The following is a 14,856-nucleotide window of genomic DNA, read 5'->3' on the forward strand; positions in this document are numbered from 1 at the left end:
TTCTTTCCATTAAAATCTACAAAAGTGGTGTAGTATTGTTGGTTTGTGAGAGGCAATAATTACAACTCTCATGCTTTCAAGAAATAGTATATCAAAAGAATGGTAAATCGTTGGTTTTATGAAGAGTACATTAAATCAAACTCTCTCGCTTGCGAAAACCATATCATATGGATTTTACAGCATGAGTTTTGGTGTCAGATGCAATTGTGTCCGCCATGCAATACTGTCCGCTCCGGACATTTTTGCATATATGCAATCGTGTCCGGGGCTATACAAAAACCGTCCGGCGGACATGTACATGACTGTATTATGTGTGCGCGTAAGCGAGCGTGCATACAGTACGATGCACTGAACCTACGTATTATGCAGCATGAATACTCACGTATTTTATGATTGCAGCGAACGTGTTCGGTCGACCAAGGGCGTCTTATTTACAGCAAGGACGGTTTTGCATGGAGGCGGACACAACTGCATATGCAAATGTGTCCGAGCGGACACAATTGCATTATGCAAAACCGTCCGGCGGACATTATTGCATATGCAATACTGTCCTCCGGATAGTATTGCATAGAGCACATAATTGCATGCGACACCAGTCTTCAATACAGGGAGTGTGCTACATGGGTTTTTAGAAGAGTTATTATTATCAACCATATAAACTCAAACAAATTTCACCAAAGTAATTTTTTAGACAGCAATATCAAAGACCATATGAGGTGTGGATTTTTAAAATGGCATCAGCTTTATTTGGGACACGGAGAATAAAAAAAAAATGATGGACATTTTGTGAACGAGATCACAAGATTCTCCCGTGAATACTCGCTATGACCCATCATCTCGTGTGGTTTGAAATCTCCCCTAAGTTGTCCCCTAATTAACGTACCAATGTACGCCTACGTCAGCAGTTTATAGCACTCCATTAAAGAGTCAAATGGCGTCACTGTGTGGTGCATAGCGTCACCTGTTCAGCCCAACATTCCAGGTGTTTCTCACCTGCTGGTAATCATATGCAGCATTCATATACAGGAGGTCAAAGGTGAGCCTTCTTGGGTCAAGGGTCACTATATGCTCGCCGCAGGCATTTGATTATGTGGGTAATGTTCATACAATACTTTAACTTGATATGCCTGTATGTAATTTTCAAGCCACACCGTCTACAAACTTTAGAGTTGCCAAAAATTCAACTTGAAGTTTTGTCCACAATCGGGGAGATATTTACAATTACATTAACCATTGGCCTAATGGGGGAAAGTTTCCATTGGGGGATTTTCAAATTGGTTCACCAGAGATTGGTTTATTTACAGGGAACTTTCTACACAGAATCAGAGAAAGTTTGCAACTCTGCCATCTCAGTTATTAATAGCTCTACGATAAGATCCATGTAAAGTGTCCAACAGGGTTTTTGTTTTAATTGTAGAAGAAAATGCCAGACAGATCTTTTGTTTACTTTAAAAAATAAATTTAATTGAAATTCGATCATGGAATCTATAAACTAAAGTAGAGGAGAAATCCCTTCATTTCTCAATGTGACTGGACAAAATTAGTTGCTTAATACAATTTAAAGTTTTAGTAAAATAAGAAATGGAACTGCAGCAGTCGGTAAGCAATTTGTAGTCTGTGAGCAGTTTTCAACAGCTGCTTACCAACCAAAATAACCTGCTGTGACGGTTATAGGCCTAAATGCTAAATTAATTGTAAATTACCTCACGATTTGACCTCATTAGATTCTTAAACATTTGCTAGGGTCAAAACGTCAGGCATTTTTTGCAAAGGGGGATAACACATTACTTTGAACCAAATCCTCCCTTTTCAAGAAAACGTTTTTCAAGAAAACTTTTTTTTTTAAATAAACTCACTATACTTTTGGTTCATTTGTTCGTTTGAAGGAAGAGTTGCAGTTACAACGTTTTGTGTTTCGATTATCCGAACCTATTTGGCGATGGCCGCACCAATGCTAGATTCGGTTGAGTATAGGTTTCGAATTGTTTTCTTTTCCAAAGTTAGTAAGTGTCACCACTATTTCAATTGGTCTAAGCTAAATTATAACGATTTGAATGCTTATCAGTGATTCAAACACCATTTCTAAACTGGATTTCAATTTATTTATAGTTTGCCGGCCCGAGAACATTACTCATAGCTTATAACTGGTTCAACTTTAAACCACAGCAACAATAAATATTTTAATCACATCTGAGGTAAAAAACATAACTAAATTTGACACGATAGAGCATCAATTATTCATTTGAAAACAGATACAGTCAATTTTTCGTTGAAAACAATTTTCCGCTTGAAAACGAAAACCTATTTCTTCTTCTTTTCCTAATTCGAACATGACGTCTTTCGGGTCAAGGCAAGTTTCCTAATTCCATCCTCAAATTATCAAAAGAAAAACCAGCTCCGAAATAAACACACAGCATGTAAATTCGTTGTTTCCCTTTTGAAACAAAATTAAGCCGTATATTTATTTTAAGAATGAGTACCGGCCTGGTATAAAGTAGTTCACGGCGACATTGCTGCTCTGGTATTTCTCCGGAGTAACCCTACACCGGCAGAGCTCGGGATGGACTCCCCGCTAGGTACGGACGGTTTACGGGTCCGCTCGGCGTGGTGTCCGCACGCAAACTTCGCAACCAGCTATATCTGCATATTCCAAAGTGCTCACAATTCGAGAGATTTTGTGGACGTGATGATATGAGAAAGAAAAAATATCTAGACACTAGTCTCTATGTTATCATCTAAACAACAATAATTTAATTATAGATCTTTTGATGTGTTTATATCTTGACATAACCTAATAGAAATTTGACATAAAGTGTCAGCTATACAACTAATTTTCTATTCAAATAGGTAACGAAAAAGCAAATCAACAAACATTAATAGGACTTGCAAAATGTGGATTTAAATTGCCAGGAATGTTCTAAACGGGATTTGTTTCTTCGCGATTAGAAGACAAAGCATTACTGGGGAAAAGAATCTACAAATCCAAAGTTAACATTGTACATGACATTGCCCGAACACGGGTCACTTCACTTAAAAACACAAAGCTAAAACGAAAGAGACAAGAAGAAGGTTGAGTTTCATTCTTCCTTAAACAGTTACAGTTCTTGAAAAGCGTTGGGAAACATGAACCAGGTAAGGATATCCAAACGAGATTCAGATTGTTTTTTTGGAAAAGGGTGTAAGAATATATGGTTTGTAATAACTGAAAACAAAAATATAAATCGGCATATTCTGAACGAGCCTTTTCGAAACTACGATTTTGGCTGTGTTCTGGCTTAGGCTCTGTCTGTAAATTTCAAAACGTGTGCGTTTGGTTTGGGGTTGCAAAGAGGCTGACTGAGCCTAAGCTGGAGGCAAACTTACAAAACCGTGTTTCAAAAACCTCATTGCAACCTAAGGCGTGAAATGGGGAAAAAAAAGTCTAACCCCCTTTTTGATAAACTGAGAATCAGTAGGAAATGGAAATAGTCTGATACCCTCTTTGATATACGGAGAATCAGTAACCATGACTATTGGAGCATACGGGACGAAACAAAATGGTCGCAAGAAGGAATGTCTTCACCTAACATGCATGAACAGCTTCTAAACACTGGTTGACAATTTAACGATTATGTCAAGAACAAGCTATAGATCTTGATCACGGTGTGGCCATCTTGATTTTACTCCCATCCAAATCATTGTAACCAAATCGAGGATGGAAGAAAAATAGTCTGGTTCCATGTTTATGCATTGATTTTTCGCGTGTATTACTAATATTGGATACAGAGAACGTGACCCACATGGTGGCAACATAATAAATGCCAGTATGTGTTTAGGCCTTATGATAAATAAGTTGTCTGTATGCGTTTTGACTATATACTTCGTGTTTGCAACTGATCGGCATTCAAAAACATGGTCAACATTTTTGAAATGCATAGTCTAATAGTGCCATAATTTGAGAATGTTTCACATCGCAAATGATCCCAATTAATGTCTCATGACAAGCAATATTCAAACTATTTTTCACCGAGATATGTATTTGACGGGTTTTTGGAATTGGTTTAACAAAAAACGCATGTTTCGTTTGGGGGAATACAACCGTGGAAAAAAAGTGATGTTAAATTGGGACCACATGCTCCAACGGGACCTACACGCGCATCTGTCGCGGTTACCAGCGGAGATCAACGGGTGTTCATTACTCCACTCACTTGGCGCTAATTCTAATAAAACATGCGCCGTGGCTTATACCGTACGTACCGTGTGAGTTTAGTAACAGGTCTGGCCAAGCTACAAGATTGAAATTTAATTACCGGGGGCTTTTTGAATGTGTCGTCTGTGAAACGAAGTAGAGAGAGAGAAAAAAAAAGATGAGGGTTGAAAAATGAAGGAAAGTACATGGGACCTCGGCTCCCCTGAGGGGTCAGAAATTGGGAGTAAACGTAGAGTTGTGCTTGATGTGTTCGGGAAATGTGGGGAGTTATTTATTTAGTTCAAGATGGACGTGCTCCTTATAGTGAGGGAAACTGGAGATGGAGACCCAAAGTAGAATACAAATTAACACTAAATAATTGTAATAACAAATGAGGCGCTATGCGTCCTCCATTTGCTCTTTTTTTGACAGGTGACCGTGTACCTTTAACCAAACAAATGTTATTTGAATTGTGGAATGAAGTCAAGGCTGGATGTACAAATAAAACTATTGTGTCCATGTTACAAAAGTTAACAGTGCCCAATTTCATAAAGCCTGTAAGCATACAAACTTTCTAAGCACAGAAACATTTTGCTTAACAGAAACGGGTTATCAGCCAAATTTCCATAAAGTTTACATTGTTGTAACTGGTGCCCTTTCATTGTTTGCTTAGCAGAGAAATTTTGTTTACTCAGCAGTATTTTCTGCTTATCATTATGAAATTTGGCCCAACAAACGGGTATCAACTTGACAACACCCAACCCCACCCGAACATTGCTTTGAATCCAGGGTTCTGTTTACTCTACTGACTAAAAAGGGGCAATGCCGACTAGGGTAATTTAATGTCTGACCCAAATTTTGCAGTTTATTGTATACAATAATTTCCCTCAAGTCTGTTTAAGGTGATATCACTACAGCTGGGTCAAATTTCATTGAGATGATTATAAGCAGAGAGTACAGTGCCTAACACTTCTCTGCTAAGCAAATAGAAGCGGGAGACCAGTCACTTACGGTACATGTGTCACAGTTCGGCTGGTAACCTAATCCTAGTTGGCAGGATTCTGTTGTGCTTCAGCAGCTTGTTGTGCTTGTAAAAGCAGGGCGTATTTCATAGTGCTGCTTGAGTATAGCTAAGAACAACCAAACTAATCTTACCAGAATGAGGTTTCCAGCCAAAATAATATGTCACGAGTTCCACCTATAACTGGCATTTTGCTACTCGCTCAGCAGAAAATCGTTTAGCAATTCTTTGCTGCTTAGCAGCTAAGCCTATAAAATCGGGCCTCTCAACCCACTAAAAAACAAAATGGCGATATCCTGAGGATGTAGCCCACTTAATTTGGCGGGAACATTCTTTAGAGTGTAATTTCCCATGTCGACACATACAGCCTAATCAATCACCACATTACAAAACCAATTAGTATGTTATTTTGCAATCATTCGTTAAGATTGAGTAACATGTCGCAAATAATAAACCTCACTCGTGGTAAGGGATCGACTTCCGACGCCACACACGCTGCGCCGACTTCACCCGTGAAAAACCCACCCTGAAATCGTGGCTTTGTTACGGCGGCCGTCAAGCAACCAATCCCCGCCAATCCCTCGGTGTTTATATGCAAAAACTGACCGTTAGGTCACCAGAAGGTTACACAATCCATTGGTTTTAGTGGTGAACTTTTACTGAACCTGCAGCCAATCAGACGGAGAAGTTAATACAAAAGTGAGAAGATAATTTGTGTAATATACCACCCAAAGAGTTTTACTTAAGAAGGGGAAACCCGCCGGTTCGGGGCTCAACATTCTTTGCTGAAATTCAGTGCATAAGTGTGTTTTATAATCGTATTACCCAGTGTTGGTGAAATGATAGGCTTACTGCGACAACACACATCATTATATTGTGAACAGTTTAACAGTTTTTTGGGTTAAATCTCTCTTTTAACACATGAGTTGTCAAGTAATTATTTTCTTGATTAATGCTCTTAAAAAAGTCGTACACATAGTTTACATAAAACAAAACAAAACAAATAAAATTAATTACTTGAACAAATCACTTTAAAAATCTCCTAAACATAATTATTGGAAAAATGGGTTGCAACTTTTATTGTTATGAATTACCGTGAGTTATTATTTTATTACGTAGGTCTATTATTATATTTCTTATTACATTGCCTTTCCAATTACCTCTGGCATGCTTTCACATATTTTTGTTTCTGGAGGAATTCCTGAGCTGTGTTAAAAAACAAAAAACACTTCCTGAAAACAGAATCCCTGTCCATCATTTATATGTTTGGGTCAACTCCAAATCTGGTCAATGCTCTGGAATTGGTTTAAGTTCCCATGCAAACATGACCACCGACTCAGATATGATTTTTCTACCATATAAAAACAAATAGTGATATATTGTAGCACCATAACAATCTATGTGAACTATTATACGCTGTGTGTATGGGGGTGTCGCCTGTGGCAGTTTGAATTCTATGCACAGCATGGTGTGTTTTTATACATGAACTTCGTTACCAAACATTACATGATGGTCACACCCAAAAAAGCACCGTTGGTTTTTGTTTGTTTGGGTGTATTTTGTGTTGGCCAAAGGACCATCGAATATAAATAAAAGTTTTTTAACGCATCTGAATGTGAAAGACGAACCAGTAATTAGATGTGTATAAACACGCGTATAATAAGGCTTGTAGAAAAACAGTATTAAAATAAATCGAATATTTCCGGCACATTGTTTAGGTTTGGTGATCCGTCAAAGGAACATACCAAAATAGCCAGTGTTTTCAATTAAAACTGACGAAGTGTTATTTTTTTAAATAAAGGTTTATTTTGTTTCTTATCGAGGAAATCTTCTCAAATTAGCACAAGATAAGATCGTTTCTAAAAAGGTCTGTTACATTTTTGCTTTGTGGAAGGGAACATTAATTCTCTACCGGTAGTTTGCGACAAACACATCATCCAACCATAGAGATAGGATGGTATAACCAAGTGAAAATCTTACCACAAAAACTGGTTCATACTTCATTGACCCTGACTTTATTATTAATGAATATATTTATCTTTTGAGTTGCACTGGTGTGAATTTTATTTATAGTCAGTGAGTATTCAAGTTGATGCCTTCCATTTTCTAGACTTCCAAATCCTTAATGAAAGACCTAGTCTCTGTCACACGGCATTGGTGTTTCTGATCAGCAGAGTGTAGGTTTGAGTTCTGGTATTAGCACTTGTGTCCCCTTAGCAAGACACTTAACCATTATTGCTTTGTCCTTCGGATGGGACGTAAAGCCGTAGGTCCCGTGTGCTTTTGTCATGCACGTAAAAGAACTCAGTTGCACCTATCGCTATAAGAGGAGGGGCTTGCTCCAGTGTGTCTGAAAGTGGCTGCTGTGTTCGCCACAGCGCCTTGTAAACCCTTATAAGGTGCTACATATTGGTCTCGTACTTTCAAAGAACTAAAAGAAGTATCCTAAAATGTTTCTTATAGTTCCAGCGCCTCGAATACCTCATGGGAATACGTGTGCTATATCATTATTACAATAAATCTATTGCATATTTTCACATCCTTTCGACCGGGTGGCATACACAACTCAAACAAAAATTCTGCATACGTTGCACTTGTCATAATTATATGAAATATTTTCGGCCAAGGTAAGTGAATTGTCCCGCCCTTTCTATCCCTCTGAAGAGGTTAGAGTGGAAGGTTCGGGTAAATTGAGGCTCATTGAGGTACCCCGCAGTGAGGCTAACTGAGACGCTGTCTGACTTATGCTTAACACCTGGATGAAAGCAAGAAAATTGCCTCCATAAGGACCGGGGAACCAAAAATATTGGCTCTTTGTGAAGTTCAATTTCGCTCAGTTCTCTTGACTTGGAAAGCACTTTACCACAGTATCTTAAACTAAATATTTCGTCATTATCTTCTCTACAGGTATCATCAAGCAAGAAAAGGACCTGGGAAAATTGTCGGCTCTTTGGGAAAGTTCAATTTCGTTCAGTTCTCTTGACTTGGAAATCACTTTATTGGCAATTTTGAGATATGGTTGTCATAAAACTATGACACTGATATAGTTTAGGTAAATCTGTCTGTATTTACACCAAAACCAAACAGGGCACTCGTACATATAGTGTGCACCATATCTCAAAAAGTCTGATGGAACATTTCTCCCCACATATATCTTCAGGCCCAGTGCTTTACTTTCGTTTAGAAAATGATTTAACACAATAAAATAAGTACCTTAAATATACACTTATATGATTTCCCGTATCCACTTTTCTTATAGTGCCTATTTCAATCGCCCTTTAATACCAAATAAATTGAATAAGCATTTTTATCGCATTTTTTTCAAAGATCTCAGGATTTCAGACGGAAGCAGTTCCGGTGAGGATTAATATCGGTGCCAAAATTTTGATAAAAAGACTTTTGGAGATAATTAATTTTTCCCGATAGCGATCCAAATGTTGCTATATCTTTATTTACTTGGTTGTACCACGTGGAACGGGAAGACTTATACACCACAATTTTATATAATCATATTGGATGTGACTCAAGTTTTATAAATTCTAAAAGTACACAATTTGTCTTTAAAGCTAGGGCCGTACTTCCTCGAAAAGAAAGTGTGTATTGTTCGTCAGCAAGCTTTACTTGTTATAAAGGTGGAAGTGTTCACAACCAGAAAACGTGTTATAATTAGACGTATTTACGGGTAATATTATGAAACAGTCTTCAGATAATGGTAACACAATGCTGTCATGGGATTCTCTCTTACTACTACAAGTCTTTATGGTGCAAATTATGATATAATTAGACGTAACTGCGAGATACTGAGTTTGTGCTCGTATTTACGCAACGTATTTTTGTTAACTTATTTCCATATTTAACGTGCATTCAAACCTCCCTACGTTGAAATTACGATCGAGTTTAATCTACAAATAATGCAAAACCGACTTTATGTCGTAAAAACGAAATAAACGACATAATTACGACATGTTAATTGAAAGTTGTTTCATCCCTTTAAGGTAGTACACATAATTGCTTTATTGTTCCTAGTATTAAACACTAATGATCCTAATCACTGTAGCCTCCAGAACACGCAAACGTCGAATCTACTCCTAGCACACATTGGAGGACTAATGACTCATGCGTTCCGGTTCGAATCCATCAAAATTAATGTGACAACTGAAGACGTTATCGTTTGACTCTGACAAGCAACCACGGAATACACAATCAGTAACGTTGCTATGGGCTCAATAACTCAATAAGTAAACATCTATTCGTGCAGAACCAGTGGGTGTGGTAAATGTGACCAAGTCATTGTTAGTTACTTATTCATTATTCATGAACAAGAGGGTGGATGGGTGTGGTACATACAATGTATGCCCGAGTACATTGTCATTCATTATTCATGACTAAACAGCCGGGTTTTATTTTGGTGTGTTACTTTTCAGTAAAAAAAAAAATAAGAATTAAGATCAATTTGAGATAGTGTCATTAGTGTAAACAACGATTTTATTCTAAAATCTCACTTGAGGCCAAGTTGGTTCAAGGTAAAGCAAGCAACTAAACAGAAAATGTAAAACTAAAGTTTGCGGGTGACAATCATTTAAATTAAACTCTTTCGAGAAGAATTTGTGGCTTTTAAAAGAACCAGGGTTTATAAGCAAGTAGATCACGACGTTTCGGGCAGTATGTTCTGTTCGTCTTCATCAAGAGAAATAACTATGTTTTTGAGCGTATAGCCCTTTTTAAAAATCAAAACAATTCCACCCAGTATTTGTATGCGTGAACTCATATCAAAGACATTTTCACAAGTTATTGTTGCTATTATATATATTTGTTTATACCATGAGGTTTGAAGCGACTTTTGTTAGTGAACAAACAATAATCTTAAGTTGCTGTTCCTTGTTCTTATCTAAAGCTCTTTAAAGTAAGTGTCACATACATAGTAAGTGTAGTTTTTAAATTTAAAAACTCCATTCAAATATTTACCCATAGAAACAAAAGTTTTTCAAACTTTAGCTTGTGCGATTACAGTGTTGTTATGGTGCAACAGGAAATCTCTAACACTGTTATTGTGTGCGTTCCCCCAGCGGAAGCTATAGATCACCGGCCGGTTATCTATTTAAGATTTAAATACATTTGGCAATGTTTCAACAATCACGATATGTCTGGACTAAGGGATTGATTAATGGACCCTGAATGTACCCCGATGATGTAGGATTATGTTTATGTGTTGATCCGAAAAAAAGAAGGAGAAAAAAAAAGGAAAAAACAAACAACATGAAGGAGAAACGTATCATCTCACACGAGACTGAGTCGCCACTGCAGTGTAATTGAACCAAAATACTATTGTTAAAATACAACTTAGTGAAAAGAATAACTTTGGCATAATTATTTTGTTAAAAATCAAACTTAATTTTTAGGTACATCTTCTGCAGGGTTTAATGTTTCATTTGTTGTTGTGCCATTAATGATAACAGTGTTTAGTGTAATCCGACACTTTATCAATACTTTTTAATGAATTTAATATTTTTCTTCATGATTTGTAAATTAATGTTAAATTAACAGCTTGGTAAATGACATCAGATTTTTTTTCTCGCTGTCGTGTTCCCTTTGTACTATAACAATTATGACTGCTGATTCTGGGTCTTTCCAAAATGGGTCCAGACGATTTCCCTTTCAGTCTCGATCTTGTTCAAGTGATTGACAAACAAGGGATGACAATTAACATGGAATCAGTGTGTTTATTTTTGTGATTTTTTTTCTTCTTTTCAATTTACCAGATAGCCAGAGCCTTTGTAAAACACAAGTATCGAAATACAATTATGACATTTTAAATATTATGAAATAACGATGAAAAATAGGTACCAATATTTCCAATATAGCCCTCTTATGGTAAATATTTGCATTGACGTCACAGCGTCAGCTATCCACGGAATGTGAGTTTAAAAAATTTGTCCCTGAACTTCAAAACGTGAATCTATTTTGGACGTGATCGAAAGTTAGAAACTTGTTTTACACAAAAATAATGGTCTGATGTTTCGACCCTTGCAGAAACTTACTCAAAGGTTGAAATTTTTCTGCTATGGTCGAAAAGTCAGGCCATTTTTTTTTTTTTTTTTTTTGCATGGGTCTGTTTGGGCGGTAAGCAGTTTACAAAAGCTAATTCTATTTCTTCAAAAAATAATGTTTTTGTGGAAAAATGTAAATAGAATTGCTGAAAGAACGAAAACACAATAAGTTACACCACACATAATTGCGAACATACTTTCTTAGCTAACATTTCTTTCCTTGTGTGCAATTGCAACTTGTAAACTCATCACTTAACCAGTGCTTCTGTTCACGATATACACGCTATAAATAAAGGCAATACTGAGTAATTGCCAAGTTTTGCGACCATCCCGACCTTTTGAGCGTCTCAGTAAAACATCCATAAAACTTTAAATGCTTTAGCTGCTAATTTAAAATTTTGCAAAACATACAGCCAAAGAAAACTTCACACTATTTTGAAAAATAGAACTCCACGAAAAGGGCCTAGTTCAAATTTATATCAGTTGGTAATTTGAAATGTCACTTCATGCAAATCGAAAATGATCTCGACTTACCTTGAAAACCCGTTAGTCCTCATTTGATACAAACGCGGAGTTCACAAACTCCAAACTTGATAAAGTTCCAAAGTTTTTTGATCCCGACCTTAAGAGTCCTATCCTCGGCTTCAAGAAGCGCACACTCTCTCTCTCTCTCTCTCAGACTAAAAAAGTTAAGGTTTTTGATGAGGGTCCGTTTCCGATAAACCACGGGGAAAATATGACAACCTCTTCGGCACAGTGCGGAGTCCCGTATACCGGGGGCGGCACGCATTTAATACCAGTTGCGTTCGCCTTTCAGACGGCACAGCGGGGCGCCCCGGCCAGCGATTGGGCGCTCGCTAACGAGAAAATCTGACTTGACTTACGGGCCAAATCTCGGCGTGTAACGTTGGACTAGAGATGGGATGTCTTCCCTAGGCCTTGGCGCTTGATAAAGTTCTTATCCAGTTTTCTCTATCTAACACTTGATGTCAACTTGAGGTCCCGTAAAACGGAGGAATCGGGGTTAAAGTAAAGATATCACGGCTTGAGCTAGTTGCGCATGGCAAATCTGCTTGAACTGGCGCAATGTGCTTGAATAGCTGATGAACATCCAGTGCACTTAAACTAGTTTTTCATGTAAGCACATTTTTTAGAAAGAACTTTAATTAAACACTGTTTCTAAATAGGATATTCATGCAATCATTGATGCCGAAATGCACTTAGTTGTTTCTGCGAAATCCAACACGGGTTCTGCGTACTCTACAGAGGATCAAAAATAGAGTTTGCTAAATTCGGGTTTTACGAAAATCACAGTAATGGTTATCAAAGGTCACCATCTAGGTTGCATTTTTAGCTGTGAAACATTTTCTCCGTTGCAATAATTTTCCACATCAAGTTGATCAAGGCCTGACGTCCATCGTGAACTGTGACCTACATTGTGACGTAGCTTTGGAGCAGACATCTTGTTTTCCTATCATAGGAACGCACTGTGATCAAACCGAGGCTAGGATGAAAAGTGATTGTAAGTCTGGCATCAATAAGAAGCTGAGTTCCTGATTGCGACGAATGCATGGAACATGATGAGGCTGGTCTGACGAATGTCAAAGGTCTGGGCCCCTTTATATTTCAGCCTCAACACTATAATATCGTGACATGTCCCTCTGGAACACTGCCCATCTCGGATCACAACTTCCTGTACCGTGAAAGGCGTTGCCTTCACAAGAAATTGGAAATGGGAGTCAATGTTTCCGCATCCCTTGTCCGTGCTCATACCAGAATGATCATGGGGGCCTCAGCTTCGATTGCCCCAGGGTTATTTCGCTGGGACACGGTATTTGTCCGCCTCTCACACACACTGGTCGTATAATGTTATAACAATGGGCCACGGGCGTCTGTTGAACAACATACACATCAAGGAGGTGTTTGGAAGGAATAGGGCTAACAACAAACAGACAAACGAACAAACAAAACAATGGATAGAAGTGAGTCATTGATATTTTGCAACTAAAATTATTCCCACAGACTAAGTTTAAAATTACTGTAACTTTTGTAACCTCCGATCGTTGATATGGATTTAAACAGCCAGATTTTCAAATTAGTGAATTTGGCACAAGTCCACGTGACTGTTAAATTAGCCTTTCCCTAGTGACGGATTGTGTTTTTGTTACTGTGAGGCTGTTCGAACTCTTTCACTGGTGAACCCATGGTATGATTTTCAAATAATTGTGACCATTTCGAGGCTGAAGGGGGAATTAGTCAGACCCCGTTTTTATAGTGTTGAGAATCCTTACTGATTAGTGCTTGTGAACGCAGGGAACACGACAATGGAACATGAATGCAGATAGTTGCTATGGTGTATAATGGATAACTGAATTTCCTATCCATTTGTAAACATTAAAGATCATGCATTGTAAAGGTCGCTTAAATCAGAAGACAATAATTGGAACATAAGCTATCCTGTCTGTAGTGTCAAGTTAGTTCCATTGTAAACCACGCCCACCTCCCCCAAGATTAATTCCAAGTACATGTAGAAACAGATGCCTGTGTGAAGTGCATCTTGCTACGTCAGGGATTTGTGCATACAAAGTCAGGTTTATTTTTGCTTGCGGCAATCGAACTAAGCAACAGTGATTCGTATCGGTCGTCTGTGGAGAGTATTTCAGAAGGAACTATTTTGCTGGAGGTTTGGAATTTGTAGGAACTTTATAATAATAGTGAGATTTCAGATTGAAAATAAACACTTTTTTCATCAACTACAAACCTACAACTCGTCTACGTCTGTAACAGACAATACATTGGTATTTAACAAGCATCCGAACTTAATGTTATGATGTGACCCAATACATGAAATAACAAACCTGTGATAGTTTAAGCTCAATTTGGAGAAAATATGAAAAACATCATTGTTTTCACTGTTTTCGAACATCGGATATGGAACTCATGAACTATGTAAAACTCTTCTCAAAAACTGTAGCATTTCAGGCTGAACTGTTTCAAAGGAAGTTTTACACCACGACCATCTTTAAACCAAGTAATCAATAAATCTGTCAATATTTAAATTTTCAATATTGTATGTTATTCGATGTAAAATTAGTGAAAAACCCCATTACTGTTTCACTGATTTAAACTACCGGATTTGGTACTCGCGAAATGCGTTTCTCGAAAGTTATAGCATTTCAGGCAGAATTATTTTAAGAAAGTTCCATGCACTACGACCATCTTTAAACCAAGTTACGTGTAAAATCTATGAAGATTTATGTTTCTTGTATGTTGTAGATGTAACAAAGCAATGGGTCATGTACCTATGAATTGCAAGTGCAAATCCGACTGTCGCGTTGCATTGCGTGTGTAGCACTTCAAACCGCACTTAATCAGGAGAAATTAATCACTGTGGATCTTCAGGTATCAATGTTGTTTGTCTGGTTAGGAAAGGCTAGACTTATTTGTTTGTTGGTTTCTTGGGTATGGTACCAGCAGTGCTTGGTTGTCTAGTTTCGAATCCAGTGTGGGAAGATCAGCATGTGGATGACATAACCCAGCAAGACATAATGTAAAACATAATTGAGTAATAAACCACAAGGGAAACTGACTGGGAAAATGTTGGCTAATTTTGTATTGAA

General features: G+C 37.6%; 1 protein-coding gene across 2 annotated transcripts in view; it reads right to left on the bottom strand.

Annotated features, from left to right (window-relative positions):
- The window catches only part of LOC139952462 (uncharacterized), a 34,822-nt gene extending 22,830 nt beyond the window's left edge, over positions 1-11,992 (bottom strand). For both annotated transcript variants that reach the window (XM_071951597.1, XM_071951598.1), the window contains exon 1: positions 11,771-11,992. In XM_071951597.1, the coding sequence (XP_071807698.1) occupies positions 11,771-11,793 (23 nt within the window). In that variant the 5' untranslated portion in view covers positions 11,794-11,992. The remainder of the gene's footprint in view (positions 1-11,770) is intronic.
- Between the last annotated feature and the right edge of the window lie 2,864 nt (positions 11,993-14,856).

This window comes from Asterias amurensis, chromosome 20 (genome assembly GCF_032118995.1).
Source record: "Asterias amurensis chromosome 20, ASM3211899v1".
NCBI classification, from domain to species: domain Eukaryota; kingdom Metazoa; phylum Echinodermata; class Asteroidea; order Forcipulatida; family Asteriidae; genus Asterias; species Asterias amurensis.